We start from the raw sequence: 17,304 nt of genomic DNA, 5'->3' as shown, positions 1-17,304 counted from the left end.
AAAAAACAACTAGTCCTGATAAATGAATTCAGTAAGGTCGAAGGATACAAAATCAGTGTACAGAAATCCGTTGCATTTCTTTTTTTGTTAATGTTTATTTACTTAGTTTGAGAGAGACAGACAGAGAGAATCCCAAGCTGGCTCCACACGGTCAGTGCAGAGACAGATGTGGGGCTTGAGCCCACAAACCATGAAATCATGACCTGAACGGAAATCAAGAGTCGAACACTTCACCAACTGAGCCACCCAGGTGCCCCCGAAATCTGCTGCATTTCTATCCACTAATAATGAAGCAGAATAAAGAGAAACTGAGAAAACAATCTCATTTACAATTGCATCAAAAATAATAAAATACCTAGGAATAAACTTAACCAAGAAAAGTAAAAGACTTTACACTGCAAACTATAAAACACTGATGAAAGAAATTTAAGATGATGCAGAGAAATGGAAAGACGTTCATGCCCACAGGTTGGATGAACAAATATTGTTAAAATGTCCATACTCCCCAAAGTAATCTACAGATTTAACCTAATCCTAATCCCTAACAAAATACCAGTAGTATTTTTCACAGAACTAGAATAAACAACCCTAAAATTTGTATGGAAACAAAAAAGACTCTGAATAGTGAAAGCAATCTTGAAAAAGAAAAACAAAGCAGGAGGTATGAAAATTTCAGATTTCACATTATACTACAAAGCTGTAGTAATCAAAACAATATGGTACTGGCACAAAAATGGACATAGATCAATGGAACAGAATAAAAAGCCTGAAACAAACTCATGATTATATGGTCAATTAATCTTTGACAAAGAAGGCAAGAACATGCAATAGGAAAAAAGATAGTCTCTTCAACAAATAGTGCTGGGAAAACTAGACAGCTACATGCAAAAGAATGTAGCTGAACCACTTTCTATTACATCATTGACAAAAATAAACTCAAAATGGACTAAGGACCTAAATGTGAGACCTGAAATCATAAAAATCCTAGAATAAAGCACAGACAGTACTTTCTCTGACACTGTCTGTAGCAATATTTTTCTAGATATGTGTCCTGAGGCAAGGAAAATAATTGCAAAATTAAACTAGTGGAACTACATCAAAATAAAAAGATTCTGCATAGTGAAGGAAATAATCAATAAAACTAAAAGGCAACTTACTGAATGGAAAAACATATTTGCAAATGACATAACCGATTAAGGGTTAGTGTCCAAAATATATAAAGAGCTGATAACAACTGAACACTCAACAGATAATCCAATAAAAAATGGGCAGAAGACACCGATAGACAATTCTCTAAAGAAGACATAGAGATGGTCAGCAGACACATGAAAAAATGCTCATCATCACTTATCAGAGAAATGCAAATCTAAACTATGATGAGTTATCACTTCACACCTGTCAGAATGGCTAAAATAAAAAACACAAGAAACAACAAGTGTTGGCAAAGATGTGGACAAAAAGGAATTCTTGTGCACTGTTGGTGGGAATGCAAACTGGTGCAGCCACTGTGGAAAACATTATGGAGGTTCCCAAAAAAGTTAAAAATAGAATTATCATATGATCCAGTCATCGCAATACTGGGTATTTACTCAAAGAATCAAAAACACTAATTTGAAAGGATATATGCACCCCAATGTTTATAGCAGCATTATTTACAATAGCCAAATTATGGAGGCAGCCCAAGCGACCATTGATAGATGAATGGATAAAGATGTGGTGTGTGTGTGTGTGTGTGTTTGTGTGTGTGTGTGTGTGTGTGTGTGTATGAGAGAATATTATTCAGCCATAAAAAAGAATTAAATCTTGGCATTTGCAATGACATGAATGAATCTAGAGATTATAATGTTAAGTGAAATAAGTCAGTCGGAGAAAGACAAATACTATATGATTTCATTCATATGTGGAATTTAAGAAACAAAACAAAGAGGGAAAAAACAAACCAAGAATCAGACTCTTAACTATCTAGAGAACAAACAGAAGGTTATCAGAAGGGAGGTGAGTGGGGGGATGGGTGAAGGGGATTAAGAGTACACTTACCTTGATAGAGCACTGAGTAATATTTAAAGTTGTTGAATCACTATATTGTACACCTGAAACTAATGTAACACTGTACATTAACTAAACTGGAATTAAAATAATATATTATATATATGCACACACACACATATACACACATATAGACAAGTATTTGTTGAAAGAAAGAAAGAAAGGGAAAGGAAAGAAAAGAAAAGAAAAGAAAAGAAAAGAAAGGGAGGGAGGGAGAGAGAGGAAGAAAGGAAGGAAGGAAGGAAGGAAGGAAGGAAGGAAGGAAGGAAGGAAGGAAGGAAGGAAGGAAGGAAGGAAGAAAGAAAGAAAGAAAGAAAGAAAGAAAGAAAGAAAGAAAGAAAGAAAGAAAGAAAGAACAGACAGACAGACAGATGGGGCGCCTGGGTGGCTCAGTTGGTTGAGCATCCGACTTCAGCTTCAGGTCATGATCTCATGGTTCAGGGGTTTGAGCCCCGCATCGGGCTCTGTGCTGACAGCTCAGAGCCTGGAGCCTGCTTCTAATTGTGTGTCTTCCTCTTTCTCTGTCCCTCTCCCCCTCACACTCTGTCTCTTTCTCTCAAAAATAAATAAACGTTAAAAAAAATTTAAAAAGAAAGAAAGAAAGGAAGGAAGAAAAAGAAAATGGGGGTCTTGGTCCTAGAAACAAACCCAAGGAAATGAATTCCGTCAACAACTTTGTGGTAATTTGTTACAGCACCAATGGAAAACTAATAAACACTCTGACACTGGGACCCTCGGACTGGCTATCTGATCAACCATCTGTCCATCTGAGACAGGATAAGGACAAGACAGGCATAGTCTAGCAGGAAAGAGACACATTAAATAAGAATTAGAACTAATATGTGACAATGGGCAGCTCAGAGATATGGGCGAATCTAGCAGGTTAGAAGAACACCTTCCTACAGAAGAGACCCATAGGATGAATGGGATTAGATGGGACCAGTTGAGGGGCAAGGTGGGAGAAGCTAGAATGTGCTGAGGGACAGGGGAACACGGCACACTCACAAAAGAAAGGTTCAACAGAACTAGTGTGCACAATATACGGGGTGGGGGTAGTGATGCAAAATAGGTCGAACAGGAGCCCAATCTGAAGAAGATTTGGGGACTATATTAAAGAATTTGGATTTTTCCTAAGGGTAATTGGTAGCCACTAAATCTGTGAATAGATTTAAAGTTTAAAACTTTCACTTAGCCTTGCAGCATGGAAAATAGATGAGGAGGGGAAAGAGAGTCAAGATTATATTTAGGTTATTATAATAGCAGATCTGAGCGGGTTTGGTGGGAGTGTGTGGATTTACTGAGGATGTGTAATATAGATTAGGACACAGAATCCATGTATTTTCAGCGATTCCTTGGTGTGAGAATAGAACACAGGATGGCTTGTGGAACTGACTGAATAGCCATTCGCTGAAATGGGAAATCCCTGAGGGGAAGAAAGAAGTCAGTTTGCTGAGATTTCTGTTGTTATTGTAGTGTTTATTGTTTTGGGGTGGCAGGGGCACTGCAAGGTCGATAGCCTGTTTGGGATACTTAACTCTGCAAAGCCTACAGGGCATCCAAGCGGAGAAATTCTGAAGGCATTTATATCTAAGTATCTGAAGCTATGAAGCAAAGAAGCACAGGGCTAAGGACAGAAGCCTGAAGAAACATTTAGGGGATGGATAGAGACAAAGAAGCCAACAAAAAATATATACAAGGAAGTGGTGACAGAAAACACAGAGAATATGAGATCACAGAAGCCACAAGAAAAGAACACTTAAGGAAAAAGATTCTCAACAGGCCACACGGGGCTGAGGACTACCTGGTGTGAGCTGAGAGATGTGCACTAGAATCTGATACAGATTGAAACGTGACCTTCAGATTTTGCTACATGGAAGTCACTGTTAATCCTAACAAGCACAATTTCAGTGAAATAAAAGGCCATGAGCAAAGTTTCTGCACTTGGATAATCAATCCAGCTGCGGGCTTGGAGAAGGTGGGGTTCATCAGTCCTTCCTCCTCCAATCTATGTATTCCTCTTTGGAGTCCATCTTTAGGTTTCTCTGTAGTCAAGGGTCTCCTTCCCAACCTAATCATTCAATCAGGATCGAGTTGGTGTGAAACTGGATAACTAACCAACCAATCCCTGGGAATTTTCTCACAGTGACCCAAAGAAACGAGTGATCTTTCTTTATATACCTACTTATCTGCATACTGCACCTACCAGTTCAGTCTGGGAGAAGAAGGCAGGCAAGTTTTGTTCAGGGTTAACACACAATTAAAGAAACCCAGCAGAGACTTCAGGTCTGAGGGCAGAATGACATCTGATGCCACAGCTTGTGCTCCCTTTACTGTACAAAGGTATGGTTCTTGCCTTCCCAGCTGCATCACAGCGGCCTCTGTCTCCAGTTTCCATGAGCTTCCACTTAGAATAAAGCTGTAATTTGGAACTGTACACTTATCTTAGATTTGCTAATTTGAAAACACACATGCACACAACTCATCTGTAAGTAAGATTTAACCACCCAGCAATCTGAGCAGCAGACACAAAATTTCATTTGGTATAATATCTAATACTTATGTGAAGCTAATTAAAGATAATTTGGTCTTAATGAGGCAAAGAGAATATAACAGTGTTAATTTCAAAGTAGGCTGATCCATGAAAGTCAAGTAAAATCACTTCCTAGTCCCAACATTTCCAAAGACCTGAAGACTATCTGATGATTCCCTCATTCATATTAGTGGATAGAATAATCCTTCATGCTTGTGTAATGTTTTATAGTTACCGATAATCTTCATATCATTATCTCACTGGATGCTCACAACAGCGCTATGGGTGCAGGGTTGCAGACATCACCCTCCACATTTTACAGATATGAGAACTGCACTTACACAGCCAGCAAGCAGAAAACTGGAAAACCACATTTGGGGCTCCGTGCACTCGGTACCTCACCTCTTATTTTTACTGTCTGTAAACCTGAATTATTTTCTCAAAGGAACTTTCAGCAGGAAAAACATAGTTAAATAAAGTACTGCCCATTTGCAGCACTAAACCACTTTAAAAATAGAGACATTTCTAATTGGCTTACTTTATGATGTAAGGAGAAGGAAACATTTATTACTCTCATCTATGAAATCTAAGCAGAGCTTAAGTGTGACATCATACAAATGGTACTTCAGACAGAGGCAACTACAAACCAAAAGGCACATATGGGAAACACATTTAAGAATGATCCTCCTTATAGGCTGCCATCTATATTTCCTTTTTCTGGTTTTATACTGCTTTGGGTATTTTTTTCACATGAACATTTTACATTAGGGAGTCCTTTGATCATTACAAACAGTTTCAATTCAATCCTAGAACCAGTGGACTCTTCTGAGTGTGAGATAGTGGCCATTTCCATAAGGCTAACTAGGGGTACCAACCTCTCTGTAATTCCCATTGGAGAAACTGGACTGGACTGTGACAATGGGGTTTCTACCATTATTAGAGGGTACTGTTGAGCCATGCCAGCCTATGTTATTGTTTTTTCCTCTATAATTATCAAGTGTCACAACAGAACATTATAACTACAAGAATCCCCCCAAGCTCTCCAAAGATGACCCATATTTTATTTTGATTCTTCTATTTAAAGAGTAGCAAATAACAAAGTCTACTCCTCTGATGTACCAGATGAAGTAAATGTCTACAATGCATCGTCCTGAGCTAGGAACAGTGTTGTTGTTGTTGTTGTTGTTGTTGTTGTTGTTGTTGTTGTTTTGACTAAAGTAGCTAAATCCAGACTGGCAAAGCACATTGAAGGGAATATTAGGTGAACCTCAACACTGAGCCAGTCCCCATGGTGGAGTCCAGAGCAGCTCTTGGAGATCCTCTATCCTAAACAAAGGGACACGATGCCCCCAAGGGTTTGAATTTCTGCCATGACCCACACCTTGACTCCAAAGCCTCTGGCTTTTTCTACCTGAAAGGAGGAGGAAAGGCCGGCTCACAAAATGACCCTAGTTATATAAGCCTTCCAGACAGTATCCTTAGTCCATTCTCCATTTGTTAAAAGAGAAAACAAAAGTGTTTTTGAAGAGAAAACCTAACATTACACCTACATACCCTGGTAAAATAAGAAACTTTAGGGGGAAAAATTTCGGTGACCTCAAAGTATAAAGGAGATCAAACCTCTCCTTTGGCAGGTCTTCAATCTGGGAAAGACAAAGGAGATTGATTACATCAGAAAATCTAAGATCTACCTGTTTAGAATTACACCTTTATACCTTGTGAAGGAGGCCTTGAAGTTATGATCTGGTAGATAATGATCTCAAATTCCTTATCAACTCAAGTAAGTGTATCAGCAGAGGTAAGGAAATATATGAAGGGAACTTTTCTTCCCACATTTAAGTGCACTTTTAATCTGTCTCGGCATCCAGACAAATAGATACACTAAAAAAAAAACAAAAAAAACCAGTGAAGGTAGTTTTTAAAGTACCACCTTAAAAATAACAAAGGGTAAACCCTAGACAAGTGAACACCACTAAACTGATCAGGCAGTTAAACAAAAGAATAATTCATTCAGAATGAGCCTCGTGAGAAAACCCAAAAGATAACTCCAGAGTCAGAAGTGATGAGTGAGGGACTACTTTACCAGGATAAAACAGGGAGATTGTAGGGTTGAAATTTATTAAACTGAACATACAGATAATGTTTCCATGCCCTTTTGTCACTATCCATGATACCATGGGCAGGTAAAGAATTTTAATGAATCTGTAAAGCCCATCAAAAAGACTGTCAGAATGCATTTCTCAGGCAGAGTTTGAAATGTCTTATTTCCAAGGCTCTCCCTTCCTAGAAGGGTCGTGAAAACTGCAGAACCACATACAGCCTACCAAGTTAAACCTTTATAGGAGGAGGGAGAATCATTACACAACACTGTCATTCCTCAGCATGAAACATTTCCTCTATCCAACCATCAAACAGCTGTCAAAAATGGTGATAAGATTTGAAATTACTTGGAGCAATCAAGGACAATAGCAAACATGGCAAATAATGACAATGGCTGACATTTACAGCACACTTACCATAGTTACTGTAGACCCTGTGCTAGCCTATTTACCTGTGTTCTTTCATTGAACTCCCACAAAATCCAAGAGGTAGGTGCTACCATTATCTAATTTTCTAGTGATGAAATCAAGGCACAAAATAGTTAAGTAACTAACTCAAGGTACAGGAACTAGGGCAAGGCTGGCTCTTGAGTTTGTTCTTAACCACTACACTATACTGATTTCCTAAATGACGGTATTCTGTGGCTTTTTGCAGGCTTGCTGTTGTTCTTAAAGATAATTATAACTACAGAAATACTTGCTTATGAATGTTAAAATAACACTGTGGGGGAAAAGTGATAGAAGAGAGAAGAACAGAGAGAAGGAAATTTAAAGATTAACAAAGAGATTATTTTTTTAATCCAATTAACTGCCACTCAGTCGGCTGGAGGGTCTGTGTGTGTATATGCATACATACAACTAGAGAGAGAGAGAGACAGAAAGAGAGAATGTAGGCAACTATCATCTAATTAGCAAGAAGGAAGACCAGCTTGGTAAGCACAATTTGACTTTTATTTTCCATTTTAGAACTGGAGATGTGGTCTTAAAAACTCAGATTGAGGAAAAAAGCACAGGTGACAGCTACTTGACAGCATCCTGAATACTACAATTTGCCAACGATTGGTCCAGTGTCCTTACCCAGCAATTCCTTGATTTCAACATCGCCTTCTTTATAGACCACTCTTTTCCTATCTGATTCTAGGCAATCTGAATTTTTTCATGCCTGATGATTTCTTGACTCTGTCCTGCAGTTTCCAGAACACTGTCCCTTTCATTCAGAGTCACACAGAGCTGGGTTGTAATATTATATTTCACCAGTAGGTGTCATGACCTGAAACACTATATATTCCAACTCCAGGATCTCTTAAGTTGAGACTGCAGATTATATAAAACAAGCGATTCTAGTTGTATTCAGCCTGAAAACGTAGAATTCTCTACACTGAATTTTCCTGCAAAATACTCCACATTGAGTTACCAATGCTGGTATGAAATCAAAGCTTAATTATAAATATTAATACTACTACTACTATATAAACATACATGGTACCTTTATGTCAGTGCTAATATAAACACATTTTTCCTCTCTAGTTGCACTTACTTATTAAATTTAAAACCTATGCTATTACCAAATAATTGCTTTAAAAAACAAATGCAGTTTTGATAGAGATATAAATAGCATACAAGTTATAGAGGAGCAACTATACAAAAAAAATACCAACTTACCACTACTGCCACAATCTGCACAAGAGAGGAGTTCTTCTGGTTTCTTTTCACGATTTGATTCTTTAGTCCCCAAACAGAAGCTACATATCGGAATGGGATCGGCACGGGGCTGTGACAAAATTAAAATGAAAAAATACTCAGTTTTCCATTTCAAAATTAATGACAAAATATTAAACTCAAAGCTTCTTATGTATTTCCTTAACAAAGAGAAACTGCTGAGTAAGGGATACAAAACAACATTTTCTAATTTAAAAAAATCTCTTCAGTCATTTGATGCTAAAGTATTACCTGAATAATGCATTGAAGTATAATAGTAAGATTCAGAAGTAATTTATAGTAAGCCAATGAAATCTAAGACCTTTATATATTATATAACCTTCCTGAAATGAATATTATTAAAGACTCTTTTCAGGGGTGCCTGGCTGGCTCAGTCGGTAGAGGATGTGACTCTTGATTTTGGGGTCATGAGTTCAAGTCCCACATTGGGTACAGAGATTACTTTAAACAAACAGATTCACTTGAAATATCAATTGTTCCCATAATCCATATGCCTATAATAAATTGATTCATCTATTCAGCATTATAATTTATGAATACCATCTAATTAGTTCAGATTGTTTAACTAAACTTTGTCAAATGTTCTAGTGCAGGCCACTATTATTCATCTCTTAAATTTTTGATATACAATATTGGCATGTTGTTAGGTGACATAATAAACAAGAACTTTAAAATGCTGTCAGATCACTTGGGAAGCTCAAAGGATCACTAACAAGGTCTTTCTGGCACCAAGGTCTTCCAAAGTAAACCACACCATGCCACACAAAGGAGATAAAGTCTCAATCTCTGACATCCCCACATTAATAAAATAAAAAACAAAACATTTGTCTAATCCCCTAGTACCCCTTGCCTCTGAGGAAACTGCTTTCAACAATGTGTAAGTCTGCATATACATCTCAGTGTCTGCATTGTTATTTATGACTACCAGTGATGCTAATATTCCCATTCATATGAATAAGTTGACTGTGTCTACAGATCTGGTCACATTTATTTTGAACAGCCAAAACTGTATGAAAATTAAAATTTTATTGCATATTCCAAGGCTTCACACATGTTGTCTCTAGCCATCTGAATGTAGCTATATGTATTTATATTTGAATCTCAAGAATCAAAAATTCAGGGCAAGAAAAGTTAGCATAATCATAAATCTTTTTAATGTAAATTAAGAATAAGATTTTGCAAGGTCTAACTTTTTAAATATGTATCAGCACAAAATAAACCCTTATTTGTTCAGCTACTCTATCCCAAATGCCTAATTAATACATTGCCTGATACATAGTAGGCACTCAAAATATATGTTAGCTGAATAAACGGAAGGAACATATGCTAGTTAAAAGAAGAAACCCTCATCTTTAAGATACAATTTCAAATGGTTATAATGATTCCAACAAATGTCTTGGTTCACTGTGAAAACATGTCATCAAAAAACACAATTCATCTTATGACTGAGGATGTGCAAAATTGTTCAATATGATTATTAATTTCATCATACAATATGAGTATTCATTATCTTGCCCTTATTTTCAGTTTAATTTGTTCTCTTAATATGCACAGGCTTTAATTTCTGAAGTAGCTATGCAAATGTATTTTTGTAGCCACATTTAAAAAGCAGAGTATAAAACACTTTGTACCAGAAAAACCAAAAAAGACAAGCAACAACAAATTGGTCACTGACTCCAGCCACAATTTTTTAAATGCCAGATAATCAGCACTGCATAATTATGGATCCATAGTTATTACTTGCAACTGCTCAACTGTAGTACCTTGGGAACACTTTTGTTCCTTTAAATAGCAATTAAAAGAACAATCTGGTTTTAAAGTGACAACATTCCCCTGATAGATTCTAGCTAAAACCCAGTCCTTGTACTAATGGGATTCCTGCTTTCATTTGATATAACAATGCTCAAGCCATTGCTGCCATCCTTGCGGTAATAAATAATTTACAAAATGTCACATATCATTCATGCAATGAAACAAATCCAAATCTGCAATCCCATTTTTCTTTCCCTGATGAATTTTTAGCTGTGAGAAAGACATGGCCATCAGCCAGCACTCGTGCTCATTTTTCGTTTTTAACTAAAGGTAACACAAAGGACAAAGGTTGCTAGTAGTTCATGGCCAGAAAGACTGATGTCCCACACTCTGCCCAATAATAGAAAGCATAGATGCTATCACTTTACGCTACATTCAAGTGAACCCCACCACGCTGATGTATGCTCACAACCATTTATTTTAGGGATAACTATCTCACAATACTCTATAAAACCACTGCATTATACAGAAATGTCTGCCCTGCTGAATTATTGATAATTCAAAGCACTTTTTGCTAACCTCAGTGTAGCCGAGTCTAATTAACTTTAAAAAATTGTCACTTGTAAGAAATGAAACTTTTACAGTAATGCATGTAAATGGGTCACAAAATTATTATGATTCACTATTCTCAATCAGACTTCATATAAACTGTTTCAAAAAATAATCCCTGGTAATAGATTAAAATGGATTGCAGTCAGAAAGAGGTCTGAATAAATGGCAATTCGATTCTACATAAGACCACTGCAGACAAATCATATTTAAGAGGTCTGAAAATGAAACCAAACATCTCCTAACTCTTAATCACTTTCTTTGAAATTTCCTAAAGGTACCTAATGTGTTGATCACATTTTCTTATCAACATTACTGAAAATTTCAAACTAATCTGGAGAATTAACATCCATGGATAGGTTCTGACTCCGCAATCTGCTCAGGAAGCAATTCCTCCTCATCTCCCGTGCAAAGGTCCTGGTGTAGCTGATAGGTTAGAGGTCACTTTATACACTATCTCATTTAATTATCTTAACAATTCTGCCAGAAATATTTATACAACACCCATTTTAGGGAGGCAATTGAGGATCTGAGAAGTTAGGTAGCTTTTCTAAAATTGCATGAGTTCAATTGGAATTGAAACACAACTCTGTGTTCACCAAAGCAAAAAGGTAGCTTTACAATGGAGATACCTGCTTAACCAAGTGATCAACACTATCACCGTACATGACAAACTGACATCATGTGCCTCCCAAGTGTTGCACTAAAGGATTCAGCACAGCCTACGTAGTATTTTTGCTGGAATTATTTACCCTGAATCTAATCATAAGGAACCTATCAGGCAAATCCAAATTTAGAGACATTCTGTAAAACAACTGGCCTGGAATCTTTGGGAAATGTCAATGTCACATAAGACCCAATAAAGCACAGAACCAATTTAGGCGACTAAGGTGGCCTGAAAACTAAATACAGTTTGTGATCCTTGTATAGATTCTGGATTAAAAATAATAATAATACCCACAGCTATTAAGGACATTATTTGGATAATGTGGGAAATACATAAAGCATAGACAATATATAAATTAGGTAGAACATAAATTTCCTACATCAACACAATTGTGTTTCTATGGGAGAATGTCCTTATTCTTAGCAATCATGTGCTAAAATATTTTGGAGTAAAGTGTCCTGATAACTTTGGCTCAAAAGATGCAGGGGGGGGTGGATTGTGTATTTGTACATGTATTAAAGGTGATAAAGGTTGGTGAGTGTATGTAAAGGGTACATGGGTGTTCAACATATTGTTCTTTCAATTTTTCTGCATGTGTACAATTTTCCAAACAAATTACTGGGGACGGGGGTGGGGCTAAAACAGTACCCCTTCCACTATTAAAAAAAGATCAACAATGGATTATTATGTAATTGGATTACAAGCATTTATAAAATAAAGAATCTCAATCCAATTAATGATTCACAGGCAATATAGAGGACAGAAGAACTGTCAACTCATTATAGTGTTGGTGCAAGTACCAGCACTCTCGAGGACAAATGACCCAGTTTCCTTCAACAAATAAATTAAAAGGGAGACACACTGAACAAGCAAGGAAAAGAGAGCAATACATATGGAATAAGAACCAATAGATTATCCTGATAATGATTCAGGTAAATTATAAAATAAAACAAAATAGGATGACCTTTTGAAGGAACTGGGGCTAGTCAGCCTCGAACAGATTGCTCAGAAGGGACAAGGTAGAAGTCTTCATCCAGGGAAACTTGCCATGGCTCCAGAATATAAACTTGAACAGGGCTTCTGGTAGAAGGAGTTAAACTTTCCAACAGAAATGTCCAGAAATCGAATGGATTTTTTTTTAATTGCTTTCTTTATTTTATTTTTAAAATTTTTGGTAAATTATACACAATACAAAATTTAGCACATTAACCATTTAAAAAAAAAATTTTTTTTTAACGTTTATTTATTTTTGAGACAGAGAGAGACAGAGCATGAACGGGGGAGGGGCAGAGACAGAGGGAGACACAGAATCCGAAGCAGGCTCCAGGCTCTGAGCCGTCAGCCCAGAGCCCGACGTGGGGCTCGAACCCACAGATGGCGAGATCGTGACCTGAGCTGAAGCTGGCCGCTTAACCGACTGAGCCACCCAGGCGCCCCAGCACATTAACCATTTTTAAGTATACTGTTCAGTGGCATTAAGTATATTCATGCAACCAATACCACACCCATCACCAGAAGTTTTTCATCTTCCCAAACTAAATAAAACTGTCCCCATTAGATTCTAACTCCCTATTTCCCCCTTCTACTTTCTGTCTCCATGGGTTTGACTATTCTAGGTACCTCATACAAGTGGTATCATACAGTCTTCATGGAATGGATTATTTTGGGATGGCCCCTGTAATCGGTAGAGACCATGGAGAGGCTGGATGGGCTCCATCAGGACAGTGAGGGTACCACAGTAGACAAAGCAACCTCACATAAATTGGAGATCTGGGACTCTTTAAAGGTCCCTTCGAGATCAGATATTTTAATGGTTCCATGGATGGATAATATCTAAGGCTCTTCCCAGCTCTGCTCTAATTTTTTTTATTGATTCTATTTTACTTAAAAAGATATTTTAAAAGTCCTCAGCACCCTTGACCACAAAATAAAAGAACCTTTTCTGAGAAAACAGGCTTTAATTCCAATTAAATAATTGGATTAATTAATTCAGATAATTTTTAGCTTTATATTTGCTTATGGCTACTTTTGTTTCTGCCCTAAAGGAAACAACACGTTTGTAAATCACATCAGTCTAAGTAAGTAAAGAAAAATAAAAGTTCATGCTAGATTGGAGCCAGGTGCACATCCTCTTTGACAATGACACAAAAAGAGGCTCTGTCTCCATGATGTCCGATCACAATGATCAGGGACACAGCTCTCTCTTTCCATCATCCCCTATGGAATGATTCATCTCGAGTCTTCTAGAACCTTCTTAAATCTACTTATAATACACACCGTTTAAGTAGTTCCAAATGTTAAAAACAACTCAGCATTTTTCATTCATCTATTCATACTTACATCATTATAAAACCTGGATTTAAATATTGATCTTTGAACCTCAGGTTTCCTCATCGGTAAAATAGGGCAGCACAATAGTGTCTGCATTGTCTGGCTCTGGGGTCACTAAAGTCCAAATGTGAATGTGTGAAAGTACTTTGTAAACTATAAAGCTCTATACAAATATTATGATTATTGCAAAATTCACTTTGTTTATAAAAATAAAAAGAACAAACAACTTCAAGTCCTTAATAAATATCAGCACAAATGAATTGTTGTGGAGTTTAGAATTATTATATAATAGACTTTGACTCTGTGAGTCTCCATGATAAATATTAATTTTAGAGGGTTGTTATGTGTGGTTTTTTTTTAATGAATTAATCAGGGAATAAAAGAACAGGATAGAAAATGTCTCAACGGAGAGCCAAGAGGCCTGATCTAATAAAAGGAAAGCTCAAAGAAAGAGAAAAGAAAAAGATGCCAAAGGAAGTAAGGCACAAATACAAAATTGTAAATGAATACTACCACAAAAGTAAACAAAGACGAACATAAATCCTTTATACCTAAGTGTCAAGCAGTTCATCTTTGGAGAGTATTCTCAACACTTTAGCTCAGACAACTTAATTCAGTACCTCAGAATGAGTTGTATAAAAAGGCTCTTCTGTATGCATGTCTTTAAATTGCACCCTTTTATCATCTTGTACTGAAACCTGATGTTTAGGTAATGCTTTGCTGTTTACCAAAATGCTTTCCTCAAGTGTCTCACTAGTGACAAACACAGCCTGTGAGACAGGGCTGTGGTAAATTCAAGGCCTCCCTAAGGTCACATAACTATCAAGACAGAAAGACCCATTCGGCTGACTGCAAGCCCTTTGCTCTTCCACTTTCCCGCGGCTGGTCCCTCATTTCCTTTGGAGCTTGATTCAGATATCACCTTATTGGAAAGGCTGATCCCTGCCCATTCTCTCTCTGAAACTGCTTTCCACCAGCACCACTCTGGGTCCCCCAGGCCTTGCTTTATTTTTCTGTATAGCATTCCTTACTGCTAGACATATTGACAAATTCTATCATTTGCCTATTTTGTTTCACTTACTGAACTATCAAAGCTCCATTCTGCGGGCAGAGACTTTGTTCACCGCTGTAGCTCCAGCTTCAAAGTACATTTGTTGAATAGATGAACAAACTGCTTTTAGGTTAGGAAGTGGATCCTCTGGTTCAACAGGTTCCAAAGAGTATTGTCCTTTAACATATATCCTTAATAACTATAATATGACATGTAAAGCAGTCATCAGTGGCAAGATGGCTTCCATCACTGTCTAATCTGAAGGCTTTTTTTCTACTCTCATCATTTATAATGAATGACCATTTGGGCACAATTGTACTTTTCTGGGTATAACCTGACAAGACAGAACCAAAATTTAAATATCAGCTGGAAGGAAATTATCTCACCACAATGGGTTGGGGCTTGCTCAGCGATAAGTCACTCACTATAGGTTATATATAAAATAGATCTGAGGCCGTGCCAGTATCTAATTGTGAGCCTCCTTGCCTTTCTTCCCTCTTAAGAAAGAATACAAAAGGGGCGCCTGGTTGGCTCAGTCGGTTAAGCGACCCTCTTCCGCTTAGGTCATGATCTCACAGTTTGTGGGTTGGAGCCCCGCGTCAGGCTCTCCGCTGACAGCTGGGAACCTGGAGCCTGCTTTGGATTCTGTGTCTCCCTGCCTCTCTGCCCCTCCCCAACTTGTGCTCTGTCTCTGTCTCTCTCTCAAAAATAAACATTAAAAAAAAAAGAAAAGAAAGAATACAAAAAAAAGTAGTAATAGTCAAGGAAGATGAATACATTGCAGTGAGAATAACAAAATTATAACAAGAGCATTAAATTCGTTCAATTTATTAAAAACATTTTACAATTTTTTTTTAGATTTTTTTAACGTTTATCTATTTTGAGAGAGAGAAAGAGAGAGAGCAACTGGGGGAGGGGCAGAGAGAGGCGGGGGAGAGAGAATCCCAAGCAGGCTCCATGCTAAGCATGGAGGCTGACGCAGGGCTGGATCCCACAGCTGTGAGATCATGACCTGAGCCAAAATCAATGGGTGGCCACTTAACCAACTGAGCCACCCTAGTATTTTACAAACTCTGGTGCTTTATTATTGGTAGTGAATAATTTCCCACAAACTTCACAACTGATAGCAGTGGGACAAGAGAGGTTGAAAAATGTTTACATTGTTTTTAGGGTAACTCTTAGGTACTCTGCTTGATACCTACCAAATAAAGAACTAGATTTCATTTCCTGCCACTTAACCCACTTATTCAACTGATCAAGCCCACTTCTAATTAGGATATAGATCATGCACACTCAGGATTTCCCTCTAGGGCAATCTGCTGTAAGATGTAGTCTATGGAAAAACTCTAAAAGTAGTGACTTCCTGTGATGATCTAAAATGTCTTGAATTTTAAGAGGATTATCTTGTTCCCATCGGCATGTGCTACACTGTGGTCAGTACAGCCATGCCTCTGCAGGAAGGTTTGGTGACCAGCTCACTTTCATGGCAGTATCAGGACTACTTCAGATCCTTCAGCGTCACAACAGAACCTTGTTTGTAACATGTCTATTGCCATTTTCTCTACACAAACGGACCCTTTTGTTTTACTCTAAGGCTGTTCTTGCAGTTCTATTATGAATTTTGACCTCAATATATGTCTAAATAATTTTTTCCAGAAGATAATTGGAGATATACTTAGTGTAAGACTTTTCACAGGCAACAATTTTACCATAATTTTACACTTACCATATAGATTTTTATTATATCGCCTCCCCTGCTTATTATACTTCTCTGTGGGTAAATGGTTCTGTGAAGGAGCACTACATTATCCCCACTGGCTCTGGATTGAGTTTCTGCATTACTCTGGGCAAAAGGATTTATTATTGCTAACGTATGGAGATCTTAAATGTGACTGCTGTATTTTACCTTCTTGTCACCATGAAGAGGGTTCTCTGTATTTTAAGAGTGACAAGTAAATTAAATCTAATAAAATAAAAATATTTAAAAGCATCACTATACATATCCATAAATATGTCACTTCCTTTTTCATTTAAACAATCACTTAGAAACAAAAACAGTATCAATGACCAATACTGGGAAATGCGCACAATCAAAAGGCTAATTCAAAAGTATAAAACATTAAAAGCATGGCCAAAAAGAAATAAGAAAAGGAAGGAGGGGAAGACTTTCTAAGAACCTCAGCCCCAACAGTTATCAATTGTGTGGAGCTAATTGAAATGCTCACACTGTATCTGTAGTCTAGAACTTGTTCTAATTAGGCAGGTATGCCATTTATAAGAGTGCTGATTAAGGAAAGTGATTCTATTGGAAGGAATCAAATCTAATCTGGTACACTGCATTTAACAATAACATCTCATATTTTGTTGTTGTTGTTGTTTGTTTTTGCTTTTGGAGATAAAGCCTACAAATCTGAATGGGGGTGGGGAAGCCAATGAAATAATATTGGCTTACCCAGCATCTTTAATTTCTTATCTGGACAGGGACTTACTTGGCTTTTAA

The 17,304-nt window shown here is 37.3% G+C and overlaps 1 protein-coding gene across 6 annotated transcripts in view; it reads right to left on the bottom strand.

The window, feature by feature from the left end:
* The window catches only part of KAT6B (lysine acetyltransferase 6B), a 191,839-nt gene that overhangs the window by 59,528 nt on the left and 115,007 nt on the right, over positions 1 to 17,304 (bottom strand). For all 6 annotated transcript variants that reach the window (XM_045439679.1, XM_045439680.1, XM_045439683.1 and 3 more), the window contains exon 4: positions 8,338 to 8,446. In XM_045439679.1, the coding sequence (XP_045295635.1) occupies positions 8,338 to 8,446 (109 nt within the window). The remainder of the gene's footprint in view (positions 1 to 8,337; positions 8,447 to 17,304) is intronic.

The sequence above is a fragment of the Leopardus geoffroyi genome, chromosome D2 (assembly GCF_018350155.1).
Source record: "Leopardus geoffroyi isolate Oge1 chromosome D2, O.geoffroyi_Oge1_pat1.0, whole genome shotgun sequence".
Classification (NCBI taxonomy): Eukaryota; Metazoa; Chordata; class Mammalia; order Carnivora; family Felidae; genus Leopardus; species Leopardus geoffroyi.
This window is presented reverse-complemented; position numbering and strand designations above follow the sequence as displayed.